Source organism: Lepus europaeus, chromosome 5 (assembly GCF_033115175.1).
Source record: "Lepus europaeus isolate LE1 chromosome 5, mLepTim1.pri, whole genome shotgun sequence".
Lineage (NCBI taxonomy): Eukaryota > Metazoa > Chordata > Mammalia > Lagomorpha > Leporidae > Lepus > Lepus europaeus.
In genome coordinates, this window is record NC_084831.1 from 92,665,196 (window position 1) to 92,691,671 (window position 26,476).

Below are 26,476 nucleotides of genomic sequence, written 5' to 3' on the forward strand. Positions count from 1 at the left end.
GTCAGCCGGGTGCTTCTTTTAGAGGATGTGAAGGAAGGGGCTTTTCTAGGTCTTGAAACGTGGACTCCAGCTGGCTTGCTTCTTCCTGTAATTATTTACATGTCTCAGCCTACACATCCGCCTTTTACTAAGATACCAATGATAGGAGATTCAGGGCCTCTCCAGTGACCTCATTTGAATTTAATAATTTCTATGAAGACCCTCTCTTTCAATTAGATAACATTGTGAGGTTCTGGGTGTTACACAATTCCACTCAATAGTAGCAACAGGAAAACTTACACTCAGTTTTTAAATGATTTTGTCTGTGAAGTCCAAAGGCACGCTAACAGGATTCTAATCCGTTTATTTCACTGAAATTACTTAAGTGGTTTCAGTTACGATAGATGCACTATTTTGGATGCACTATTTTGGAGTAAGAATACAAGACAACAAATTCTTGAAGCCTAGTAATGGGCTTTGTTCTCTTTCTACATTCATTTAAATCTCAGCCTGAAACCGCAAGGTTTTCTGGATTTGGTGTGTATGCGTGTTTCGCTATTCAGGATTATTTAAGAAGTGGGGATTTTTCACACAGATGATTTCCTTTCTGCTCTAATGTCTTGGAGAAAAAAAATGAAAAGATATATATGTGGTGTTTAAAAAAACCATAAGATACAGGACATTTATATGAATGCTGAGGGAGGGAGGAAACCAGTGAGAAAGACAAAGGCGGGGAGGGAAGGAAGGATGAGAAGAGAGAGAGAGAGAGAGAGAGAGAGCGCGTCAGAGACAGATATTGTGGTGGTGAGACCTTTGTTTGGAAAGAACAGATTTTAATAACCCATTTCTCCTGAAAAGCATCGAACATAAAAGGTTAAATGGAGTTCTTTTTGGTTAATTGCTTCTTTGGATCTTCTCACACACTGATTTTCTTCAGTTATTCACATCCAAATGTGAATCTTTTAAGCATTGTCCCTTTGTTTTCTTTCCTTCTTTGAAGTGAATATAAAACACTTTGGATAGTCAGTTTTACTGAGGTTTTACGAATGTTTTTGAGTGAATCATAGTAATTTAAGTCCTTCTTCTGAAATCTTGGATGTTGCTAAATTTCAGCCTGTAATTTCTTCCTTTGCTAGATATTGAAGTGTATTTTTATGACACCACACTACATTCATTGGAATTGTGGGCCTTTGTAAATTGATGCAGATCTTTCCCATTCTTCAAAAGGATGCATTTCTAGTAGAAGAAACAGAATGCTAAATTATGTAGTAGGTACAAAAAGTGGGTTGTGGTGAGGCAGGAGGATGAGTACAAAGAGTGCGGTAGCACATGGTTGTGTGCAATGTGGGTGAAATTTAAAGTAGATTTGGCCACCAAATTAAAATTTGCCAACTTTAAGAACTACTCCTTATATGAAATAGATTTTGAGAGAAATTTTTGTATGTGCCTATCATACATTCATTTGGAAGCTCTAAATTCTGTTTTCAATTGTATTAGCATTCCATAATTTCTTTGGACAATCTCAATTTCATTGGATTGTAGATACCCCCCCCCCCAATTCCTATTTCTCTAACTTTGATAAGTTATATCCAATATAATCCAAGATATTCAGTGAAAATGGCTTTAAAAATTCCTTTAAGTCATCACCAGGGTTCTTATTGTCCATGAATGCATGATATACTGTATTGACTCTAATGGTTTCAATGCTTTCTTCTGATTACAGAATGATACATGTTTATTTAGGAAATAGAGAAAGTTACATAGAAAAATATTAAACTCATCAGTAATCTTGGAAAACTTCTACTGGCATTTCTATTTTTGGTATAACTTCTTCCTGCATCTCCTTGTTCTCCTTTGAGCTCATCCCTGCTAATATCACACGTGAAAACATAGGTTGGAATGTGATTGTACACAGATTTTATAACCTGCTGTTTCACTTAATAGCAAACTGTAAAACTTTTTCCAGGATCTTGTATATTCTTCTAAAACATTACTTTTAGCCACTTATTTTGTCACTTGAATAAAATTTATTCTCAATGTTTCTTATCATAAGAATATAAAATGATATGTTTCACTGAACTTTTGTTCTATATTTTTGCATGTCTGATTAATCCAACTGAAATTTGTTTTCTGCTCTTGGTCCAAATCATGCCTCAATGTTTTACTTTCACAGATCTTTTGGGGATCATGATAGCCCAAAGTTTCATGCTTTTGTTCAAGTAATGTGTCTTGTATTAATATCTCCTCTGTTATTACCAAAATTTTTGTGGGAAGAGCCTTTAAACTAGTGCTCTGTATATTATTGATGATTCAAAAGTGTTTTTATTGATTTTGTTTGAGGGAAAAACAAATCTGCCCTTTTTTCTCTCTTAAGAAAAGTGCATTTTCTTGAAACATCTGAATTTTACTTTTTTAATGCATATGGTATTTAGGGGGAGGGGATTTTGGAGACCATTAAGTCCAATTCCTTAATTTAACCCTGAAGGGCTCAATTAATGGTTCTAGGTTATCTGCTGAGTCAATGGCTGAGACTGAATTAGATGCCAGTTTTGACTTCCTTTATAATGATTTGTTCACTCAGGACCGGTCAACTTTTAAGAAGGGCTTTGCTGAAGAATTAATCTCTGAATATATCACGGAACTTTTGTCTTTTTCATAGCGGTAGTCAAAACTTGATTGTCTCATCTGTATCTTTACCTTTAGGGAAAAATGCATCTAAAAACAGAAGTGGAGAACTGGAAAACAAGTCATTAGTACTACTACAGAAATAACTCCAGTCTCATTCTTAGTATGCGAACGAAGCATAAGTTTTACTTATATTTGACTGTATATCCTTTTGCTTCATTGAAACTTTTTCTTCATAAATAATGACACGTAACCTTTCCCTTCCCATTTTTACCTTTTCCTTTTATTTACATGAAACAAAGCTATTGAAGCTGAATGAGCAGATGACCAGTGTGGTCAAGAAAGTGGCCAGTGGAATTGGGCTGAGGAGGCATCGAATGAGGTTGAGACTGAGAATGAAGTTGCCTTAGGATGTGTACAAAACTGAAGGGGCAGCCATCATGGTTCAGAAATTGGATATGTATAGGGATATTTTGCAAATAAAAAATAGTACTTCAAGATGATGGGAGATAGGCTTCTTCCCACGGAAGAAAAGGCTTATAAATATAGAACACTAGAATAAGCTATGCAGTGTCCAGTTAGAATTGGAGGCATCGTGAACTCTTGGAATTTTCAATGTCTGTTTATCCATGGATCTAGATCTAAGTGTGTGAATGTATATTTGTATCATATAAATATTTCTTAGCACTTATATCTTGGTTGGTGAGTACTGCTTCAGGGTCCTGTGAAAGGAACCAGAGCTCTTTTAAGAAATAATCTGATTCTAGGGACAGGGAAAGAACAAAACCAATCTAAAATATCTTGATATGCCAGAAGAGAAACTGCTCGAGGAATAATGAAGGCTTAGCCAAATCACACAGGCTGTAAGAAACTTTCTACAGTGAAATCTGGGACAGTTTGAATATCAAAATAAGTTATAGTATTAATGGGTTGTAACCCAATGAGTAAAATAGGAATTTAAAATCTATATTCATGTACTTAATTATTAGAATAAATATTCTTCATTCTTCTTAGTAGGAAGCTTATTGATGATATTGAATTTTAAAAAAGATAACAATATATTATGTTCAAATAATGAATGCAACAGGGAATAATAGCTTAGAAATTGCTCGGGATTATGAAATGGTAATGGCATTCCATGCTAGAGCAGGGGATGCTACCTTTTAATTTTTATTATATTTTTAATTTGAAAATATATTTTATTTACTTGAGAAACAGAACAACAGAGAGAAGAGGGGAGAGAGAGAGAGAAATACTTCCATCTGCTGGTTCACTCTTCAGATGCCCACAACAGTCATGACTGGGCCAGGCTAAAGAGCCAGGAACTCAGTCTAGGTTTCCCATGAAGGTGGCAGGAATCCAAGGAGTTGATCCGTCAACTACTGCCTCCTGGAGTATTAACATGAAACTAGAATTGGGAGTGGAGCTGGAACTTGAACTCAGGCATTCCAATATAAGACACAGGCATCTCAAGTGGTTTCTTAACCACTAGACCAAACAACCATTTTGAATTAATTTGTTTTGCTTTGTTTTAAGTCTTATTAAATGATCTTTTTTTGTAAAAAAAAGATTCATTCATTTGAACAATAGAGTTAACAGAGAGAAGATGAAAGAGAGAGAGAGAGAGAGAGAGATCTTCTATCTACTGATTTAATTCCTAGATGGCTGCAACGGCCAAGTCTGGGCCATGCCAAAGCCAAGAGCCAGGTCCTTCGACTGGGTCTCCTACATGGGAGCAGAGACCAAAAGCACTTTGGGCATCTTCAGCTGCCTTCCCAGGCCATTAGCAGGGAACTGGATCAGAAGTGGAGCAGTCAGGACATGGACTGGTGCTGATATGGGATGCCGGCACCACAATGCTAGCCCCAACTTTCAAAAACTATAAACATTTTTATTTTGATATAAGCTAAAATTTAGAGAAAAGTTTCAAGAGTACTACAAAGAACCAAAATTCCCTACCTATTACCATTTCACAGCTTTTGTATTCCCTCTCTCTGTGTACATTGAGAGTAAATTAGGGACTTGATACCCCGTAACTCTTAAATGCATTTGCTTGTATTTTCTGAAAATAAGAACACTCTTCCATCCACAGTCTGAGTATTCAAATCAGGACGTTCCCATTGACATAATGTAGTGGGCTAATCCACTGAGCGTTCTGAATTTCTTTAGTTGTCCCAAGAGTATTCTTTAGAGGAGAAAAAAAAAAAAATGTTCTTTGCTCAGAAGCAGCATCCAATTCAGGATCGCATGCTGCATTTAGCTGTGATGCCGCCTTGGGCTCCTTCAATCTGGAACTATATCTCATCTCTTTTTCCATTGTCGTGTTATTTTCAAATCAGTGTTTCCTCCCCTGAAACATGTACAAATATAGTTTCTTTCTTACCATTTTAATATAATTATATTGCCATTTAAAGGTAAACCCAGGATTAACAGCAATTTATTTTCATTCCCATCCAAGCCATACAGTACAACTATGACTACATTTTCATTCTTGTACAGCTCCTGTTTTCCTGAATATTCATCGTCCATTCATTCTTTCCTTCTCTTCCAGTCCTTTCCTTTCCTCTGTCTCTTGCATTCTCCCTCCTTCTTGACTTTCTTTGTAGTGATTATAAATTATCTGGGAATCTCATGTAATAATGCTTCCTATCATGTTGAAATCCATTAGGTACTCAGTTTGCTTTCTTCCTTCCATTCTTTACTTTTTTCCTCGGCCCTCTGCGCCTCCTTCCCTTGTTCCCTTCCACCTCCCACCTTCTCTTTTTTCTGCCTCCTTTGCTCACTCCCCTGTTTCACTCTATTTTTTTTTTTTAACCACCTGTCTTTCTGTCTCTGTTTCTTGATTTCTTCCTCTGTACTCATCTCTCTGCCTCCCTGGAGACTCAGTTTCTTGGTCCAGGTTGTTCTCTAGGTTTATTGACTATCTACCAACCTGGAATGTTCTTTTCACCATCATTCAGGGACTTCCCTTCGTTTTTGTCTTCTGTTGGATCTCTTATTTTTAGCAACTTTTCCTCTTTCTTTGTGTATATGCCTCTATTTTGGAGAAGTAAAGATGCTTCCAAAGAACAGGTGCTGGGGAAGTTTATTCTTTGAGCCTTGTATGTGTGAAACTGCTCTGTTTTGCCGGTATGCTTGCATGACAGTTTGCCTAAGTATAATTCCAGGTGAAAATGTTCTCCTCTCAAGGTTTTAAAGGCACTATTTTATTGTCATTTAATTTCCAGCTTTAGTATTGAGAAATCTGATACCATTCTGATTTTCAAACTTCCTATTTTGTTTTACTTGCTCATGTACTCCTTAATTGCTTTCAGGAATTTAGCAATCTCTGCTGTTGTGAAATGTCATGGGGATGGATACTTGTGGGAGTCCTACCTGTGACCAACTTCCTGTTAGTTCTGGGGAGGCCTAATAGGCCCTGTCCACCTGGAATCAGCTTAGCTCCAGGATGTGGTCCTTCTTCCTCTACTGGATTTCCTTTTATTCAGCCACAGTCTACCTGGATCGTCAACTTTTAAAAATCTTTTCTCTTTCACTTTTCATATCTTGTTCTTTTGGCTCAACATAATGGGAGAGTTCTTCAATTCTGTCGTTTAGATCTCCTGTTGAGTTTTACCTTGCAAACCTATTTCAATTTTTATGAGTCTCCTTTTTTGTTGATATTGCTGTTGTTCTCTGAATGTTCTTTTTGTAACACTGTGTTTGCATTTGTGGATTTAATATATTCCTTTATCTGTCCGATAATTTCATCATGTATTTTTTAAGCCTTCAAACCTCTGATTTTCTTGTTCAGTTTGTGATTTCTTTCACATCAGAGGCCTTCCTCATGGTTGATGTTTGGTAGTTTCCACACCAGGTGATGAAAAGCTGAGTAAGCACCCTATGGGCATGGTAGGGGCTTCCCTGTAGGGTTGATACCACAGACAGCTGGATCAGAGGTCATTGTCTTCACATGAGAAAAGAATTTCCGACATAAGACAGAGAGCAGTGGTAAGCATGTTAGCCAGGATTAGTGACAAGTATGCACCTGACAGACCAGGCTAGCATCTTAATAAATGAGAGCCCAATCTGCATTCAGACTAGGATTCTTTTTGATAGACATGGACCCATTGTTCCCTCCATTTCCCCTACCCTTGGATATTGATGGGTGGAGGGCTTTCTGAGCATGGGATTGGTGAAATTCCTCCCAGGACTTTATCAGCGCACTGTTATTCGACCAAATACCCCCCACCCTGTCTAACCCCATCACAAGGCAGGGAAGACTCCTTTAAGCTGTGCCCCAGCGAGGCCCAGGACTCAGCTACCGAGGTTATCAGACATGGACAAGACTTGTGAGGTACGACTTCCGGTCTGCATCAGAGATGAAACCTCCATGTTCGCTCTTCAGCCTGTCTCACTGTCACCCCCACAGGTCAGTGTCTACCTAACAGGGTGATGATTCAGAGAGACCTGCTAGCTCATGAGGGCACTACAACTGTCAGTTTTCTCTGAGAATGGTTACCTAAGTGAGGAAACCTTCAATCCTGTGTGCATGTTATGGTAGGAATGTTTGAGTCCCCCCAAAATTTATACACTGAAATGCTAATTCCCAAGGAGATTGGTACTGGGAAAGAGGTGGAGACTTTGGGAGGTGATTACATCATGAGAGTGATGTACTTATGCATGAGATTGATGTCCTTGTAAAAGAGACACTTAAGAGACCCTCATCATTTCTATCATGTGAGGTTGTAGTAAGAAGACATCATCTGTGAACTAGAAAGCATGTCTCCATCAGGTTATGGAGTCTGCCAGTAGCTTGAACTTGGGCTTCCATTCCTCTAGAATGGTGAACAATACATTTTTGTTGCTTATAGCTATCTAGCAGCTCTAATGCCCTACGAGTGAGTGTGCATCTTCCTGCCAACATTCTTGGGACCAAGTAGAAGGAGAAGGTTGGATGCTTTTTCCATCTAGTATGCAGGACTTTCCACTTGGTATCTGCGTTTTCTTGGGTTTCTCCCCTACCCTACCTGGTGCTTTTGAGTGTAGGTTCTCTCCAGAAAATAAACTTCCAGTGTGCTGCAAAGTTGGGATGGGAGGGGCTGGCGCTGTGGCTGCGCTGGTAAAGTGACCACCTGCAATCCAGCATCCCACTGGGTGCTGGTTCAAAACCCGACTGTTCTACTTCTGACCCTGCTCCCTGCTAGTGCACCTGGGAAAGCAATGGAGAACAGCCCAAGTGCTTGGGTCCCTGCACCCATGTAGGAGACCAGGAATAAGCTCCTGGCTCCTGGCTTCTGCCTGGCCTGGTCCTGGCCATTGTAGCCATTTGAGGAGTAAACCAGCACATAGAAGATCTTTCTCTTTCTCTCTCTCTGCCTATTGAATAAATAAATATTTTTAAAATATGAGGATGTACAGTTTGGCATATGCTAAATCAGACTTGCCCCAAATGGTAGAGTTAGAAATGTGCCAGGGGATTTCAATTCAATCTCATCAAGGTGGCATGTACCAAAGCCATCTCACTAGTCAAAGTGATCAGTTTCAGTTCATAATTGATCATAATGATAGGGTTAAGAGTCAAAGGGATCACACAAACAAGACTAGTGTCTGCTAATTCTAACTGATAGAATCAAAAAGGAGAAAATGATCCAACATGGGAAGCGGATACACAGCAGACTCATAGAATGGCAGATGTCCTAAACAGCGCTCTGACCTCAGAATCAGCCCTTACGGCATTCAGATCCAGCAAAAAAGCCCATGAGAGTATTTCAGGCATGGAAAGCCAAGACACTGTGGCAAAAAACAACAACAACAACAATAACAACAAAAACAAGCAAACAAAACCAACACAACAACAAACAAACCTAAATGGAAGATCTCTGTGAGTGAGATCCCAGCAGAAAGAACGGGCCATCAAGGAAGGAGGTACTTTTCTCTGAAGGGAGGAGAGAACTTCCACTTTGACTATGACCTTGTCTAAATAAGATCAGAGATGATGAACTCAAAAGGCTTCCATAGCCTTGGCAACTCATGACAAGAGCCTAGGGCGATTACTGATGCCATAAACAAGAATGTCAGTTGTTAAATCAACAGCAGGAATCACTGTGCACTTATTCCCCATGTAGGGTCTCTGTCCTTAATGTGTTGTGCTATGTGAATTAATGGTATAACTAGTACTCAAACAGTACTTTATACTTTGTGTTTCAGGGTGGGCTCAAACTGTTGAAATCTTTACTTAATATATACTAAATTGATCTTCTGTATATAAAGATAATTGAACATGAATCTTGATGTGAATGGGATGGGAGAGGGAGTGGGAGATAGGATGGTTGCAGGTGGGAGGGAGGTTATGGGGCGGGGGGAGCCACTGTAATCCAGAAGTTGTATTTAAAAAGCAAATAAATAAAAAATAAGTCTTTTTAAAAAAAATTTAAAAATGAAATTAAAAAGAAATATGCGGATGAGAAATGTGCCTTGTTGCATATGGTAGATGAAGGAAAATGAGTTGTTTTTTTTTTTTTTTTTACTTATTTGACAGGTAGAGTGATAGACAATGAGAGAGAGACAGAGAGAAAGGTCTTCCTTCTGTCGGTTCACTCCCCAAATGGCCGCTACTGCCGGTGCTGTGCCGATCCGAAGCCAGGAGCCAGGTGCTTCTTCCTGGTCTCCCAGGCGGATACAGGGGCCAAGTACTTGGGCCATCCTCCACTGTACTCCCGGGCCACAACAGAGAGCTAAACTAGAAGAGGAGCAACCGGGACTAGAACCCGGCACCAATATGGGATGCTGGCGCCGCAGGCAGAGGATTAAGCAAGTGAGCCATGGCGCCGGCCCCAGAAAATGAGGTTTTTAACTCCTTTTGGTTTTATTAGATTTGCATCCCTTCTTGTTTTAACACTACCACCACCTCTATTCCCACAGGCTCTTGATGCTTCCAATCCGTAAACCTTTCTTGGATTCTACACCATAAATATACTTGCTTCTTCCTAGTTTACCAATCTCTTACAGGTCATTTTTCAGTTGTTTCTACACTTCTATGATAGATTTCTAATTTCCAGAAAGTAGTCCACATGTCTCTTTTTATCCTTGTCTTAGTCCATCAGTGCTACTATTAAAATTACCTGAGACTGTGTGATTTATAAATAATAGGAGTTCATGTATCACAGTTCTGAAGGCTGGGAGGTCTGAGAAAAGGTGCTGACAGGTTTTGTGTCTAGGAAGGGCTGCTCTCTGCTTCCATTATGTGGCTTGTTGCTATGTTCTAAGGTGGTAGAAGGTAGAAGGGCAGAAAGGGGGACAGCTGGTTCCTTTTAGCCTTTGGTAAGTTTGCTAAAGTATCCGCAAAGCCTTCTCCTCATGACTTGATCATTTCCTACAGGCCCCACCTCTAACACTCATGCTGAATAAGTTTCAACATGAATTTTGGAAGGAACACGAAAATTCAAACTGTACAAACTGTAGCCATCCTTGGGGGTTTATGCCCTCGCTCTCTTCCTCCCTTCCTCGGGCCATCCTTCCTTCCCTTTCCTTTTGTCTTTCTGTCCTCTTTCCTTCCTTCCTTTTTTTTGTTTATTTCTTTTTTGCTATTTCGTTTGTTCTGTCCTTCCCTCCCGGCCTCCCTCATTATCTTCTCGCTCCCCTCTTCTTGTCCCTCTCTTGTGCCCTACCTTCTATCTTCCCTTCCTTCCTCCCTGTCATGGATGGGTGAGAGTGTAAGAAAAAGCACTGATAAAAATACGAGGTGTCATCCAAAAGTTCAAATAAAATGCAAAATATGAAAAAAACTATGTGCTTGAATTTCAGAAACAGTTCTGCACCAAAATAATCTTACCTTTTCTCACAGACTTTTTGCTGTATACTCGTATTGAATCAAGAGCCCAATAGTTTTTACTTGATATATTTCATTCATTTTGGTGGTATCTAAGAAATAGAGGACTTGAACTATTGATGATTATGTTTGCTTTTTATTCCTTAGGATGCCTCATTGATGGACATCAATTCCTTCAGCCCCATGATGCCAACATCCCCTTTATCAATGATAAACCAAATCAAGTTTGAAGATGAGCCAGATTTAAAGGATCTCTTCATTACTGTCGATGAACCTGAAAGCCACGTTACTACGATTGAAACTTTTATTACTTACAGAATCATTACTAAGGTAAACGTCGAATGAGTACTTTCTTGGATCTGTTTCTTTCTCAGGAATACTGGAAGTGCTTCTTACTCATTTATGACTCTCAGGGTTGCAGAATCTAAACTGAATTTACCGATTTTTTTCGAGCACTTTGGATAAGACATTGAATCTTATCTGTCCTTCACATGTTCTATATGAAGTCAGTGATATTCAAATTCACTTGAGAAACACTAACCCATTTTATAGCAGTTGTACTTTGTAGAGTAAGAACATTTATTAATGGAAAAGAAGGGCCTTTGTTTGCTAATATAGAAAGCAAACAGGTAAAAATACAGGGGATGTTTGGCCTGATGTTAAGACACTGGTTAGGACATCATTGTCCAGGGTCCGGTCCCATGCTGGAGTCCTTGGGTTCAAACTCTGGCTCTGGCTCCTGATCCCTGCTTCCTGCTAAGTACATCTGGAGAGCCAGTGGGGATGGCTCAAGGCTCCTGCTGCACATGTGGGAAACCCAGACTGATTTCCGAGGCATTTGAGCAGTGAACCAGTGTATGGAGCCCCATCTCTGTCTTTCTGTCCCTGTCTCTTCATCTTTTTGCCTCTCAAATAAGTAATTAAAAAGAAAAAGATGGTAGAGTGAGACAACATGGAGTTGCATCTTGGTTTCTGTCCTTTGCCTGTGTTGCAGGGAGTTTAATTCACCTCTTTATATCAGCGTCCTCATTTGCAGACAGGATAACAGTTCTAACCTCATATACTTTTCATGAAAATTGAATATGCTGTACAGATATATTGCTATGAATAGAGCCAGGTTTTTCTTTTGACTACTATTAATATTATAACCGTATTGCATCATTATCATTCCCAGCAAAGATTTTTTTTTGACACTGATTATTTTTCTTTATCATTTGTTTCTCTCCGAAAGATACTCTTTATAAGCTACCTTATTGATTTCATTCTGATCATGGACATAGAGTACTTCTACATTACCCTTGTATACATTGTACTCTAAATGGTCTGCTTTTACAGTAGTAGTATAAGTAGTAATAAAATTATGGATAAGAGTATATGCCCCAGCTAACATTTATTTTGATTTCTTTGTGTTATACAGTATTCTATAAGAACTTTTGACACTCATTTAAGCTTATTACTTCCATTTTATCAGTGAAGGCACTGGGATTCAGTAACTTACCAAAGATTACAAAACATAGCAACTAGCTGGGATTTAAAGTTGGACATTTTGCTTATTTTCCTACTATCTATCTTTAATTGTATATTTTTGTGCATCTTTGTATAGATATGACAAAATGTCTTTCTGATTAACTGTTATAAACCAAGTTCCTCTGTTCTAATTCTAATTAATTTTACTACATCTTAGTATATAGAATATACTTATATAAACTGAAATATGCATTACAAATACAAATGTATAAACATCTGGGTAGATGTATTTTATGTTATCAATCTTTTCTTTGTCATTCAGTTATCATCATTTATTCTTTTAATTACTCCATGGAGTTTGAGTGCAGAGTACTGTGCTTATATATTAAAGACTACATCACTGACCAGGACAGACCTGACAGAAGGAGCCGTCTGCATTTGTGGGACTTTCACTCTGGGGTACAGGAGGGATGATTACATTAAACAACTGTGCATAGTTTTCACTGTTTTGAAGGGGAATACAGAATATTATGAACATTGGATATCCCTTCTAATTTGGAGGTTCAGAGATGGCGTCCCTGGAAATGTTTCAGTTTTATAAATATTTATATTCATGGACACCAAAAATTATGGAGATAAATGCACTAACACATCTGTGCATTTGTACATAGAAATCTCCTACTTAGGAATACTAAACAATGATCCAAATATAAATAATTATGACTATCAAGGAAACCATATTCCTGACAATTACTCTGTTTATGGGGTATTACCCAGCATTCCCAGGCTAGCATATGTGAGGTGACTGCTCTAAAGACAGATTTCTTTGTTTGGGAGATCACAGTGGTGCATTCCCTTAGTAAATGTCAAGATAAGAGCTAAGAGACCTGGCAAAGGAGTTTGCTCCCAATCCTAATAATAAAGGTAAATGTATAAATAACAATCAGTGTAAAGATAGGGCCGAGTTATCTTCCTGATTGACTAAACTGACTATCAGAATTCATTTCTACTTAGGAGCTGTTTCCTTTAGAGCTTAGGGTAACCATTTGCATTTGACTGAAGATGGGTGTTTGTTGAATGCATGCCCTTTCCAGTACAGATCATATGAGTTCATAAGCACTAGACTTCAAGTTCTCAAGCTTTTATGATGGCACATGAAAAATTCGCCACCATTTACTATATTGCTTCCATGGAAAATTGTATTTTGGACTAGAAGCTCAATTTGTGCTCCAATAGAACTTTATGGAACATGTGCTCTTTCTGTTCTTAGAACACATGGCGTTTCTAAGGTGGAGATTTATTATTTAACCTAGTTCTTTCTGTACTGAATTTGGCTTTAGGTGCCATAATGATTCTAGTCTGTGCTATAGGGAAACTGGTCACAATTTCAACCCAGCTGCTAATAGCTGCCTTCCTTGTCATATTCGTATATATGTATCTCTTTTAACCCTTCAGCAGTAGAACAAAGTCTTACAACAGGAAGAAACAGCATATTTTGCTTAAGACTTGAGGATTGTTTTCTTCTTATTTATTGCAGTATGTTAGTAAATTCTTTAAGGTCAGTGACAGTGTGATGAGGACAAAATTAACCAATTATTTCACTTAATTTGGTATCTTCCTGCTGAAATTTGTCCCAAATTGTTTTATGTTTATTCAAAGTGTTAGATATTTTTGAGGACATATATAGCCCAATCTGATTTTAACTGATCATTTTTGAGTACATTCAGTGTTAGTTACAGCAATTTACTTCTTGGAAATTAGTTGTGAACTTGTACATAGGTGCCTGGCACAATGAGGCACCCAACAAGCAAATGAATTTCTCTAAACCATGTTTTGTGTGTGCTTGTATGTGTATGTATGCCCACAGGGGTATATTTACATATATATATATATATATATACACACACACACACACATCAACCACTACATGTGTACAGGTGTACTGTTAATCAGTGTTTTCTACAAGATTTGGTTTTCCTATTTTGCCAATTCCGTATCTTGCAACATTTTGCATAGTAGTTAAGATTTTGTAGTGTTTTGTGAACATTTAGTTTCTTAGAACTCTTTTTCTCATTTGCCCCCACATTTTCCCACAAGAAAGAGACTGTTTCACTGAGACATATTGTCTGATGTTCTAAACATTCATTTTTTAAATGAATGCCTTTTGAAAAGTATAGCTTCCCAGTGTTATTTATGACAATTAAGACTGAATCTTATGTGCTGCTGAGTTTTACAATTGTATTCATGTCTGTGTGTGGGTGATTGATATTTCTGGTGAATGTGTGGTATTCTATCCTTACACCTCCAGGAAAATCTCAACCTAAATATTACTGTATGTAATTTTTAACATGTAGAAATTCAGTGAAGTAAGGATTGGTGTGAATGACCATTTTCATATGGGAAATGAATATGTATTAGACAACTCATATTTTGTTGTTGGCTTTGGATTCAGAATTCTTGTGGAAGTGAAGTTGATATTGTACCAATGTTCTTGTCATATGCGCTGGCATAGAGTTTTGGTTTGTTGAGAACAGATATTTTAATGTATTTGCTTAATTTTTAGTAGTTTAGGCATCTAACTCAAAATAAGATGTCTTGAAATGACGGGAAGATTTTCTTTTAACATCAAATATTCATTAATTACATTTTTAAACAGTGGTAAAATCACAGTAAAATGTTAGAATTTTCATTTTCATATACCAAAAGCAAATTTTAGCAAAGTAATTCATTTGAGCATATTCCAAGAAAACATTTTTCTCAGTTTTATTCAGGTTGTTTTCCAAATTATAAAAATAGGACTTTCCTCAAATTCTGAATTCTGATCATCTTGAGACAAGAAATGTACTTGAAACCTAAATTCAGAACAGTTTCTTGTTAGTGAGAAAGTCATGCCAAAGATAATAGTAGTTAAAATTTTGTGGAAGGCAGATGGTTGTTGTAAGACAGATTTTTCAGCTTGGATTTTAAATTTAATCATGATGTTTGCTTGCTTTCTGGAAATACCGGAAAGTTTGCTTTGTTTCATCTGCTACATGAATAGATAACTTAAAGAAAAAAAAATCACGCTGACAAACACTGAATAATTAAGATTTGTTAATTTTTCTTATTTCAGAATGTCTAAAATAACTTTAGGCAAATGTCTACTGTCTTATATTGCATGTGCTGTTATTTTCTGCGATGATCTTAAGACGTCTCGTGGGGAATTTGACTCCAGTGAATTTGAAGTTAGGAGACGTTATCAAGATTTCCTTTGGTTAAAGGGAAAACTTGAAGAAGCACACCCCACTCTGATTATTCCAGTAAGTATGCAAGATTTTTTCATAAAAGGGCTACTGTTTCTTCTTGAGAGTCTTTTAGAATGCCTAACACATAATTTCACACCATTAAGTTCATTGTAATTCACTTATCTTAGGAAAATTTTATTTCTAAACTTTCAACTTTATGTCCAGACTTGTTTTTTTTTTTTTTAAAAAAAATGTAAAAAATTAAGATCTGGTGTCTGGCATTGTGGTGTAGTAGGTGAAGCCACCGCTTGTGATGCCGGCTTTCCATATGGGTGCCAATTCGTGTCCTGGCTGCTCTGTTTCTGATCCAGTTCCCCACTAATGGCCTGGAAAAAACAATGGAAGATGGCCCAAGTGGGTGGGCCCCTGTGTCCCATGTGGGAGACCTGGAAGACGCTCCTGGCTTCTGGCTTCAGCCTGCTCCTGTCGTTGCGGCTATCTGGGGAGTGAACCAGTGGATGGAAGACCCCACTCTTTCTTTCCCTCTTTCTCTGTAACTCTGATTTTCAAATAAATAAATAAACAAATCATTTAATAACATTAGCATTTGTATTTTGGATTCTAGCATTGTGAATTTTTAAAAATTGTTTTTATTACAATTGTTCAGATTTTCAACTTGTGTTCCAAAAAGCTAAAGTGTAGAATTCATTAGAATCCTGTGCCACATCATGAATCATATCAGATACTTTTTATTTTCCTTAGCCATTACCTGAAAAGTTTATAGTGAAAGGAATGGTGGAGCGCTTTAATGATGACTTCATTGAGACACGAAGGAAAGCCTTACATAAATTTTTGAACCGAATTGCTGATCACCCAACTTTAACATTTAATGAGGACTTCAAAGTTTTTCTCACTGCACAAGCCTGGGTAAACAATTTTGATTTATATTCGTATAATCCTTTAGTATCCAAATGTATAGTACATTGTGTGCTTCTTGTTTACTTTTGCAAATCAGGTGATACTATCCTTGAATAAAGTTTTTTTTTTTTTTTTTTAATACTGGAGAGATATCCTTTAAATATTCCCCATGCTCAAATCTACATGCAAATATTATAGAAATCTTAATCTTCCTTTCATGGGTATGTTTCCTTGGGTGCTGATTTTTATATTTCAATGTCAGCGTGCTCTCCACATACATAGCCGATAGTGAACATATGAATATGATTCTTATCTGATACTATTCTGAATATGAGTCAAGACTTTACCAGTTAAGGTGAAAGTCTTTGTTAATTGGATAGATGATGGATGAATTGATAGACTGAAGGTACAATCTCTTTTTCTTCCAGTTTCCCAGGGCAGGTTGGGGGTAGGGGTGACAGCGGGGATGGGGTGAGTGCATCTAATTTCTAACACAGAAACCTTACATTACTGGCCAGTGTTGAGTTTGATATCTCTCAGTTGCTGCCAAGGTGGTAGAAGCTAGAAAGTGGCTCATCACAGTCTTGACAGGTAGTACTACTGTTGGTAAGCCTCTTGTGACTTCAGTGAAATAAATTTGTGGGCAGACTTCAGAACCTTAGAAGCTGTTAGAAACATTCTCAGCAAGCCAGCGCCGCGGCTCACTAGGCTAATCCTCCGCCTTGCGGCGCCGGCACACTGGGTTCTAGTCCCAGTCGGGACACCGATCCTGTCCCGGTTGCCCCTCTTCCAGGCCAGCTCTCTGCTGTGGCCAGGGAATGCAGTGGAGGATGGCCCAAGTCCTTGGGCCCTGCACCCCATGGGAGACCAGGAGAAGCACCTGGCTCCTGCCATCGGATCAGCGCGGTGCACCGGCCGCAGCGCGCCTACCGCGGCGGCCATTGGAGGGTGAACCAATGGCAAAAGGAAGACTTTCTCTCTCTCTCTCTCTCACTGTCCACTCTGCCTGTCAAAAAAAATATATTAAAAAAAAAAAAAAAAAGAAACATTCTCAGCAGTCAACAGTTGCAGTAACAGCCTGCCAGTTGTGATTTGTGCTTTCTCTAGTAATGTTTACTCTGTCAAATGACACTGGAGCCCTGCTGGTTGCTGTTTTGTTTGGTCAAGAATGGCTTCTGTTATTTGCATACAAAAATCATCCTAACAAGTTTACCTTATTTCTATTATTATCTATAAGACCTTTAAGGTAGGAAACCCTGGAGGCAGAGAGATAATATATTCCTTAGTATTTGAGTGAATAGTAAAAAATAATGTTTTTAATTGTGAGATAGGGAATCCACATTATTGTTTGTGGATTTTTCATGTGTGCTACCAACTTTCATTTGCTTGCAACACTGTTTCAACAGTTGCTACAACACTATCAGAATCCCTTGTCCTCTTTTTTGTTGTTCCTTTTCAGTATGCCATACTTCTGAAGGGATACTTTAGTATAGTGTATCCCAATATAGCCTTTCTCCTATGTTGATTTTTTAAAATTGTAAAACTTTTATTATACAAAATTTCAAGCATCAACAAACACACAAGGATAATGTTATTAACCCTCACATGTCACCATTCAATTTGGTAATTATCCACAGTTTTGCCAGTCATGTGTCAATTTCATTTGTCTTTTTTATTATCAATTTTAAATTTACAAAACAAAAATTATGAGGCAGTGCTACAATGAGTTCCTATATGAACCCCTCATCCCACATCCCCTATTAACCCCTTTGTCACCATATGTGCAACATACCCTGGTTTTCTAAACCCAAAGTCCTTTTATCCCTCCACCCTTCCCAGCCTCTAGTAATCAGCGTTCTGTTTTCAGATTGAAGGTTTTTTTTTTTTTTTTTCCTGTGTAGACTATGGTCTATACCTTTTATTAACATTAACTTATCATATAGCATTAAACATCACATGATGTATTATCTGTGTTTCACAGATGAGGAAAATAGTCTGAGATTAAGTCATTTGTCCAAGGTTACACTGCTAGGGCAGAGCCTAGATTTGAACCCAGGAAATGCAGCTTCAAAGTCTAAGCTCTTTCCCTCTCCACCCTTCCCCTCCCCCATCTTTCCCTCCCCTCCTTTCCCTTCCCTTCCCCCTTCCCTTTCCTTTTCTTTGCTTTTCTTTCTTTCTTTTTTGGTAAAGGTTCAGCTTTTGCATAACAAACTGTCCATATATGTGGATGACAAACATAATCCAAAAAACAAATACAAACTAATGAGAGAATTCAGCAAGATTACTGGACTGGAGATCAATATTTGCAATTAAATCTGTAGATGTCCCTCCTAGGTTAATTATGAAATAAGTAATTGTGTATCTTATTAAAAATCTTTCTCTTCAGACAACCAGCCGTTGGAGGTGATGTTATAATTCACTCACTTCAGTTGGTTGAAGGGCTGTGATCAGCTGGTGTCTGTTTTCCTGCTATCCTAATGGCTTTGGAGGCAAAACCAATTAGTGCTTAACTGTGAATCCTGGACTCAGCCTCCCAGGATGGCCACTGCTGCTCTGCCACGTAATTGCTCTTGGATCTTCAGCAAGTTACCTAACTGTCCTGTGCCACCATTTTCTTTTGTAAAAGGAGGGTTATAATAGAACTTACCTCTAAGGTTTATTGCAAATTCTGTATATATAAATATGAGTATTGTGCCTACCACATGTTAAATTCTCAATAAATGTTAGCTTTTATTCAACCTAGTGAATTAATGATGTTTTCCAAATTTTTTTAAGGAAGTTATGGGGCCTTGAGAAATCTTCCCTCAATCATTTTCCCATTTAATTCCTGTCATAAAATATAGATGTACTATCATTTCACCCTCTTAGCTTCTCTAGTATTTCGTGAGCATTGTACCCCCTGTGAAATTCTGTTCATCTAAAGATTCATGCTTGGAGGAAACGCCGTAGAGCTGTTTTACAGGAGTACTTTGAAAGGCAGTAATCATATCCCGGGACCCGAGACGCAGAGAAGAGACTTTACCCACGTAAGACGCATCTGCTTCAAACTAAGACTTAAAAATGACGGACATGAAAGTTTCCTGCTGGTCATCTTATTCTGCTAGTTGGGTTTATTTTTTTCTAAATGGAGTCTTCAGATACTGTTGCTTGCTTCACCACAAGTATTTCTGTTTTTGTTTCTAGGAACTATCTTCTCACAAGAAGCAAGGGCCTGGATTGCTCAGCAGGATGGGGCAAACGGTCAGAGCAGTGGCGTCCTCCATGAGAGGAGTTAGAAACCGCCCTGAGGAGTTCATGGAAATGAATAACTTCATTGAAACCTTTAGCCAGAAAATAAACTTAGTAGATAAAATATCTCAAAGAATTTACAAGGAAGAAAGGGGTACGTGGAATCACTGGAATGGATCTCAAAGTCGTCCAGGTTCTCCTGGATCTTCACGTTGGCTAATGTGGTCTGGCACTATTCAGTTAGATTTTTACCTCAAAGACATGGTTTATTCTCAGACGTGTTGTGAAAATTCCTGATTCCTAAATGATTTTGAGGGTAGTCCAGGCCAATTCCCAACAGCTTTTATTCATCATTAACCAATGCAGTTCCCATTAGATAATGGTAAAGTTCGCACAGATAATGGTAAAGGAAGTAAGTTCTGAACTTAGTATTTTGGATGTAGTTGTATGAAGTTGGTGTAAAATATTCAACATGGACTGTGCCTTCAAATCAAAGAAATGATGTTTTAAAAGATATAGTTTCCATATTTTCTAGTAACTTTTTTTTAATGGAGGCAAAAACTCTATATTATGTCTGGCCAACCATGACGGAGAGATTTATATATTGAAAAATATGTGTCTGTTCTGTCATCATTTCCCTTTCTTTTTTTAGTATATATATATATATATATATATATATATATATATTATGTATAGTTTATAAATTAGAACTTATACTATGATGGTTTTTCTTTAATTTCATTATTTGGTTTTAAAATTATAAAGCAGGGCTGGCCTTGTGGTGAAGCAGATAAAGCCACCTTTTGCAATGCTGGCAACCCATTTTGGTGTGCTGGTTAGAGTTCTGGTTGCTCTACTCTTTTTTTTAATTAATTAATTTATTTGAAGGTCAGAGTTACACCGAGACAGAGACACAGAGATCTTCCGTCTACTGGTTCATCCCCGAATGGCTGCAATGGCTGGATCTGGGCCAACCTGAAGCCAGGAGCCAGGATAGGAGCCAGGAGCTTCTTCCAGGTAGCAGAAGCCAAAGCACTTGGACCATCCTTTGCTGCTTTCCCAGGTGCTTTGGCAGGGAGCTGGATCAGAAGTGGAGCAACCAGAAATCAAACCAGTGCCTGTAAGGGATTCCAGGTCTCAGGCAGTGGCTTAACCTGCTCGACCACAGTGGGAATCCCTGCTCTACTTCTGACCCAGCTTACTGCTAATGCATCCCGAGAGGCAGCAGAAAACAGCCCAAGTCTTGGGTTCATGCCACTTATCTCACGTGGGAGACCTGGATGTCTCCTGTTCTCAGCCTGGCCCAGACCTGGTAGCCATCTGGAGAGTGAACCAGTAGATGGAGGATCTTTCTCTCTCTCTCTCTCCCTGTCTTCCTTTGTTGCTCTACCTTCCAAATAAATAAATAAATAAATAAATCTTGCAAAAAATATATATGTCACTAAGTAAGCAAATATATTTTCTTTTTTTTTCAGTTATAAACATTTTTAATAAATACAGAGTTAACAGCAAAATTACATTTTCTTTATAGTACAAATAAAAACATTTATCTCTGATATACTGTCTGAAAATTCTATAATATATTCTCCAACTGATAGCTGCAATATTGTACTTCAACAAGAAGTCTCACGATTAATTCAATCATCTACTAAGAACAGACTTATCATTTGGACCATAAAAATCAATTGTTCAACTTTAAGGAAAATAATAAACTTTGTCATCATATAATGTGAAGTTATGTATAAAAGGCTCTTTAGCATGTAGATGTGTTCTAGACTTGTTTCTTTATTAAATTCTGTAAAGAGGCATTAAGTAATACTGTAAACTTGAATTACATTTTAAAAATAAGCACCATTAACATACATTCTACATAAACCTATTCACCTTTTAAACAACACATTTTTTGACCACACATTTAAATCTGTTTTCTTTACATGTAAATAAAATGTGCAATATTTAACCACTACACAGGAACATTATCAAACTTTACCTCATTGCACAAAAGAAAAGCACTTAGAAAAAGCACTTGGAAAAAACAGCACACATTATTTTTGTCTTTTTTATACATTTTGTAATTTTCTTAAGTTGAGAGCAGTTAAAAACATTGTCAGAGCAATTTCCTGAGTTTCAAAAGTTTCCAATTTCCAGCTCAGAAATAACTAATCTGGTTTTATTCGTGTCCTTTTTCTAAGCATATAAAACACTTGGATTTAAAAAGAAAAAGACTGAAATAAAAGACAGGAAGCTATGCAAAACTTTTCTTCTCAAGATGCGTTATAATACACAAGATGCATTATAAAGTCAAAACTTTCACCATTTAAGCAAATATATTTTCTAATATAAATTAATGTTAGAAAAGATCTACTTAAAAACACAAGTTCCTATTGATGGTTTATTTGTTAATTGTCCATGTTTACCACTAAATATCAGGAATAAGCAAGTGGAAAGTTTGTTTTATTTCTCATATTCAGATGATGCCAAACATATAATAGGTGCTAATGAAAATTTATTCAATGATTGAAAAAATAAGTGAATGAACATAATGGTGGCAAGAAAATTTGCTTTAGCCAAATTGATTGTATATTAAATGAGAAATGAAAAATCATTTTAACTGAATGTAGTTTGACCTTCTTTTCTCTTCTTTTTTGTTTACTTGACACTTGATGAAATAAATATGGTGTCTAGTTATAATTTAATAATTTGTTTAAACAGCCTTGATTTTCTTGTCCATTCACACTTACCATTCTTTTAAATCACACTAAGTTATTTCTCCTTTTGAAAGCTTTATTTCTCTGTTTATTTGAAAGGCAGAATGATAGAGATCCTTATCTGCTGGGTCACTCTTCAAATGCCTGCAAGAGTTTGGGCTGGGTCAGACTGAAGCCAAGAGCTGGGAACTCTATCCCTGTCACTCACATGGTAGCAGGGACCCAAGGACTTGAGCCATCATTCACTATCTTCCCAGGTGCATTAGCAGGAAGGTGCATGAATTGGAAACAAAAGTGCTGGGACTCAAGCCCAGGTACTCTGATGTGGGATTCAGGCCTCCAAGTGGCAGCTTAACCACTGTGTCACAGTGCCTACCCTGAGAAGCTAATTCTTTTAAAAAAAAAAATTTAAAAAGATGTATTCTTATTTATTTAAGAGGCAGAGTCACAGAGAGAGAGGGAGAGACAGAGAGAGAGAGATAAATCTTCCATGTGCTGGTTCACTCACCAGATGGCTGCAATGACCAGGGTTGTGCCAGGCAGAAGCCAGGAACAACTTCTGGGTCTCCCACATGGGAAACAGTGGCCACACACTTCGGCCATCTTCCTCTGCTTTCCCAGGTACATTAGCAGGAAGCTGGATAGGAAGTGGAGCAGACAGGTCTTGAATCAGGGCCTGTGTGGGATACCAGCATCACAGGTGATGGTTTAACCTACTACACAATGCTGGCTCCAAGGAGCTAAATCTTTTGACTAGGTTCTGTAATTCCAGTTCTGTTAAGTAGATTCTAAATGCGTATATGGGATAGCAATTTAAAGAAGCCTATGGAAGCTTTTAACACTAAAAGATAGTATAGGATGGGGCCGGCGCGGTGACGCACTAGGTTAATCCTCTGCCTGCAGTGCCGGCATCTCATATTGGCACCGGGTTCTAGTCCTGGTTGTTCCTCTTCCAGTCCAGCTCTCTGCTGTGGCCTGGGAGGGCAGTGGAGGATGGTCCAAGTGGTTGGGCCTCTGCACCCATATGGGAGACCAGGAAGAGGCTCCTGGCTCCTGGCTTTGGATCAGCGTAGCTCTGGCCGTAGCGGCCATTTGGGGAGTGAACCAATGGAAGGAAGACCTTTCTGTCTCTCTCTCTCACTGTCTGTAACTCTACCTGTCAAATAAAAAAAAAAAGTTTAAAAAAAAAGATAGTATAGGATATCAAAATGAATTATATTTGCTGTTATAAGTAAATATTGGTTGATTGACTTTTCTTGAAAGGCAGAGAGACCATTGCCATGCTTGTCCATTGCCCAAATATTCACAATAGCAGGGACAGGCTAGGTGGAAACCAGGACCTGGGAAATCAGTCTGAGTTTCCCATTGTGCTTGGCAAGAGCTCAAGTGCTTGAGTCATAATCTGCTGCCTCCAAGGGTGCACATTAGCAGGAAGTTCAAACTGGGAATCAAGCTGAGACTTAAGCCAAGGCACCCTCGTCCAAGATGCAGACATCTCAAGGAACTTCCTAATTTGTGTGCCAAACACTCTCCCAGAAAATAGAATTTTCAAATCTATTTACATATTTACTTACTTATTTAAAAGGCAGAATAACTGAAATATGGACCAAGCCAAAGCCAGATAGGTGGCTGGAACCCAAGTACCTGGACCATCATCTGCTGCTTTCCAGGTGTGTTAGTAGAAAGCCGAATTGGAAGCAGAGCATGACCTGATGCTAGGCAATCCAGTATAGGATACAGATTTCCCAAGCAGTAGCTTAATCCATGATGTCATAACATCTGTCTAGGGAATAGTTTTAAAATCATTGATAGACTAATGTTTGTGAATTACTCAGAGAGAAAACTGTATTTTGATAGACATAAATTTGACCTCACAATATCAAGAAATAAATGCCACTAGTCAAACTTGATATATATAGGTCTTTAGGTTGTGAAGTATGCTTATTAGAATTCCATTCAAAATAATAGGACACTTTATTTTGTTGCCTTTGGAGTCTATGTAGGGTGATTCATTCATAGAGATCGTGAAGAATTTAATGAAATAGCTAGTTTTATTTTCTGACTTTTTTCATAGTCTATATTTTCCCTTTGGTTTTACATTATTTTGTGTCTCCTGGTTTCTTTCAGCAGAAGTTCACTGCCCACATGTGCTGGAAATGAAATGAGGAGTTAAGGTGGAATCTGTCCTGAACTTCATAGTCTAGTTGGGAAGGATATGCATTAACAAAAAATTATCATACAGCATATGAGATGTTTTCATCCAAATGTGATTTGAGTGTCTCTAAGCCTAGTTTATAATTTTAGGTAGTCTCTGTTTTGTAAAAATAAATAAATACCACAATGACATCTGCCCAAACTATCCATGATGGTATGAATAATTTTCTTTTTCAAAAAATACTAGTTTCGTATGGTCATTATTTCACGAAAAAAGGCCTAGACTCTGGAGGGAGGAATTGGGAAGGGTCATTAAACCTAAAATTTCATCAGGTAACAACTAACATTTCCATTGCTTTAAAATTTTATTTTAAAAAACTTTTCAGCTGTTTGAGCATGCCGAGAAGTTTTTAAAGTTTTAATGACTTAATTTAGAGCAATATGACAGATTTCACAAATTCTAGTGAGTAGTAAGATGTTTAAATATAGATAATGATATATATGGATATTGGACAAAATTGCTCACCGCTTATAAATTCTTTACCCTGAAATGCTATATATCTCTAAAAGTTGATAGTGTGAATGTAAAAATGTAAAAATATTCACGTTTTAAAATGAATTCCAAATTTTTGAGTACGTGACTTATCAAGCATTGAATACTTTGGTTACTTATTCATTCATTCTTTCATTGATATGAAAATATTTATTCAATACATTATAGATCAACCTTTGAGATACAAAAATAGTAAGACTCACTCCTTGTTTTAAGGAGCATGTGGCCTAGGAATATGTGAGTTTCGCGAGCAATTGCTATAGAATGGGATAATGCTTTAATAAAGGTGTAAAGTTCAATAGGCTCACTGAGTAAAAACCAAGAATCTTTTGAGGGGCTGGCACTGTGGCAGAGTGGGTTAATCTTCCGCCTATGGGACTGGCATCCCATATGGGTTCTGGTTCTAGTCCCCGCTGCTCCTTTTCCAATCCAGCTCTCTGCTGTGGCCTGGGAAAGCAGTGGAAGATGGCTCAAGCGCTTGAGTCCCTGCACCCAATTGGGAGACCTGTAAGAGGCTCCTGGCTCCTGACTCCGGACTGGCGTAGCTCTGGCTGTAGCGGCCATTTGGGGAGTGAACCAACGAATGGAAGACCTTTTTCTCTGTCTCTCCCTCTCACTCTCTGTGGTTGTACCTCTCAAATAAATAAATAAAATACTAAAAAAAGAATCTTTTGAAACAACATTGGGGAGGTTTATTTGAGCTGATATCTAAAGGATTAGAAGTGGATTGTTGGGTGATGGAAGTGCTACAGGGTCAGAAAGAGGGATACATGCAGATGTTTGAGTGAGGGAAAATCATGAGTTATTCATGAGTGAATAGTTATTTTGGCTTAAGTCAAAATATATTTAGCAGAGAATCTCAAGAGTTGGACCTGGAGAGGCAGGTAGAAGACTGATCATAAAAGACTTTCTAATTAATAAGAAGCTACAGTGTTTAAACATTGTGACAAAAATGGAAATATTGAGACTAGTTAGAAGTAGTGCAAATTAGAGATGCTGATGGCAGTAGAAGTCAAAATAGGTAGGCAAGTAGTCATACAGGTAGATAGATACATAGACGATAAATAGAGATCTAGAAATATTAGAATTGATGGATTGGCTGAGTGCAACTATTAGTCTAGAATGACCCCATCCCCAAAGTTTTTCTTGGATTTCTGTATAGTGATATATGCAATAAGAAGAAAGGGATAAAGAAGCAAAGTTTTGTTTAGGGCATATTGCCTGTGAGACACCCAGGTATGATTATGTGGTAGGCAGAGAAGTCCATGATGGATATGGTTATCATTTGTCTTCCAAGTACAGAAAAGGGATGCTGTTATTGACAGTAGTCATTCATTTGAAGGTTGATCTGGGCAGACTGGAATGGTCAATCACTAGGATAAAAGATGATCTCATTTTCTTAGGTTCACATGTAAGAATTTGTGCATAGTGAGAGAAACAAGGTCATTTGTTACTGTCCATGTCATTGGGATTCTGAAAACCTTTACAAATTGAAGGACTTAAGTCATTATTTTGTTTTAGAGTATTTTGATGAAATGAAAGAATATGGCCCCATTCATATTCTGTGGTCAGCATCAGAAGAGGATTTGGTTGACACTCTAAAAGGTATTGCCAGCTGCATTGACAAATGCTGTAAGGCCACTGAAAAACGGATGTCTGGACTCTCAGAGGCCCTGCTTCCTGCGGTACATGAGTACGTGCTTTATAGTGAAATCTTAATGGTAAGAACACTCATAATTATTTTACTTGAGTTCTCTTCCCTGCTTATAAGTCCTCCACATGCAATTTCTGATTCTGCTTTCGCACTATT

The 26,476-nt window shown here is 37.9% G+C and overlaps 1 protein-coding gene across 3 annotated transcripts in view; it reads left to right on the top strand.

The window, feature by feature from the left end:
* SNX7 (sorting nexin 7) overlaps positions 1 to 26,476 on the top strand; it is a 148,977-nt gene that overhangs the window by 16,720 nt on the left and 105,781 nt on the right. For all 3 annotated transcript variants that reach the window (XM_062191805.1, XM_062191803.1, XM_062191804.1), the window contains exons 2-6: positions 10,562 to 10,744; positions 15,070 to 15,180; positions 15,868 to 16,032; positions 19,207 to 19,405; positions 26,188 to 26,387. In XM_062191805.1, the coding sequence (XP_062047789.1) occupies positions 10,562 to 10,744; positions 15,070 to 15,180; positions 15,868 to 16,032; positions 19,207 to 19,405; positions 26,188 to 26,387 (858 nt within the window). The remainder of the gene's footprint in view (positions 1 to 10,561; positions 10,745 to 15,069; positions 15,181 to 15,867; positions 16,033 to 19,206; positions 19,406 to 26,187; positions 26,388 to 26,476) is intronic.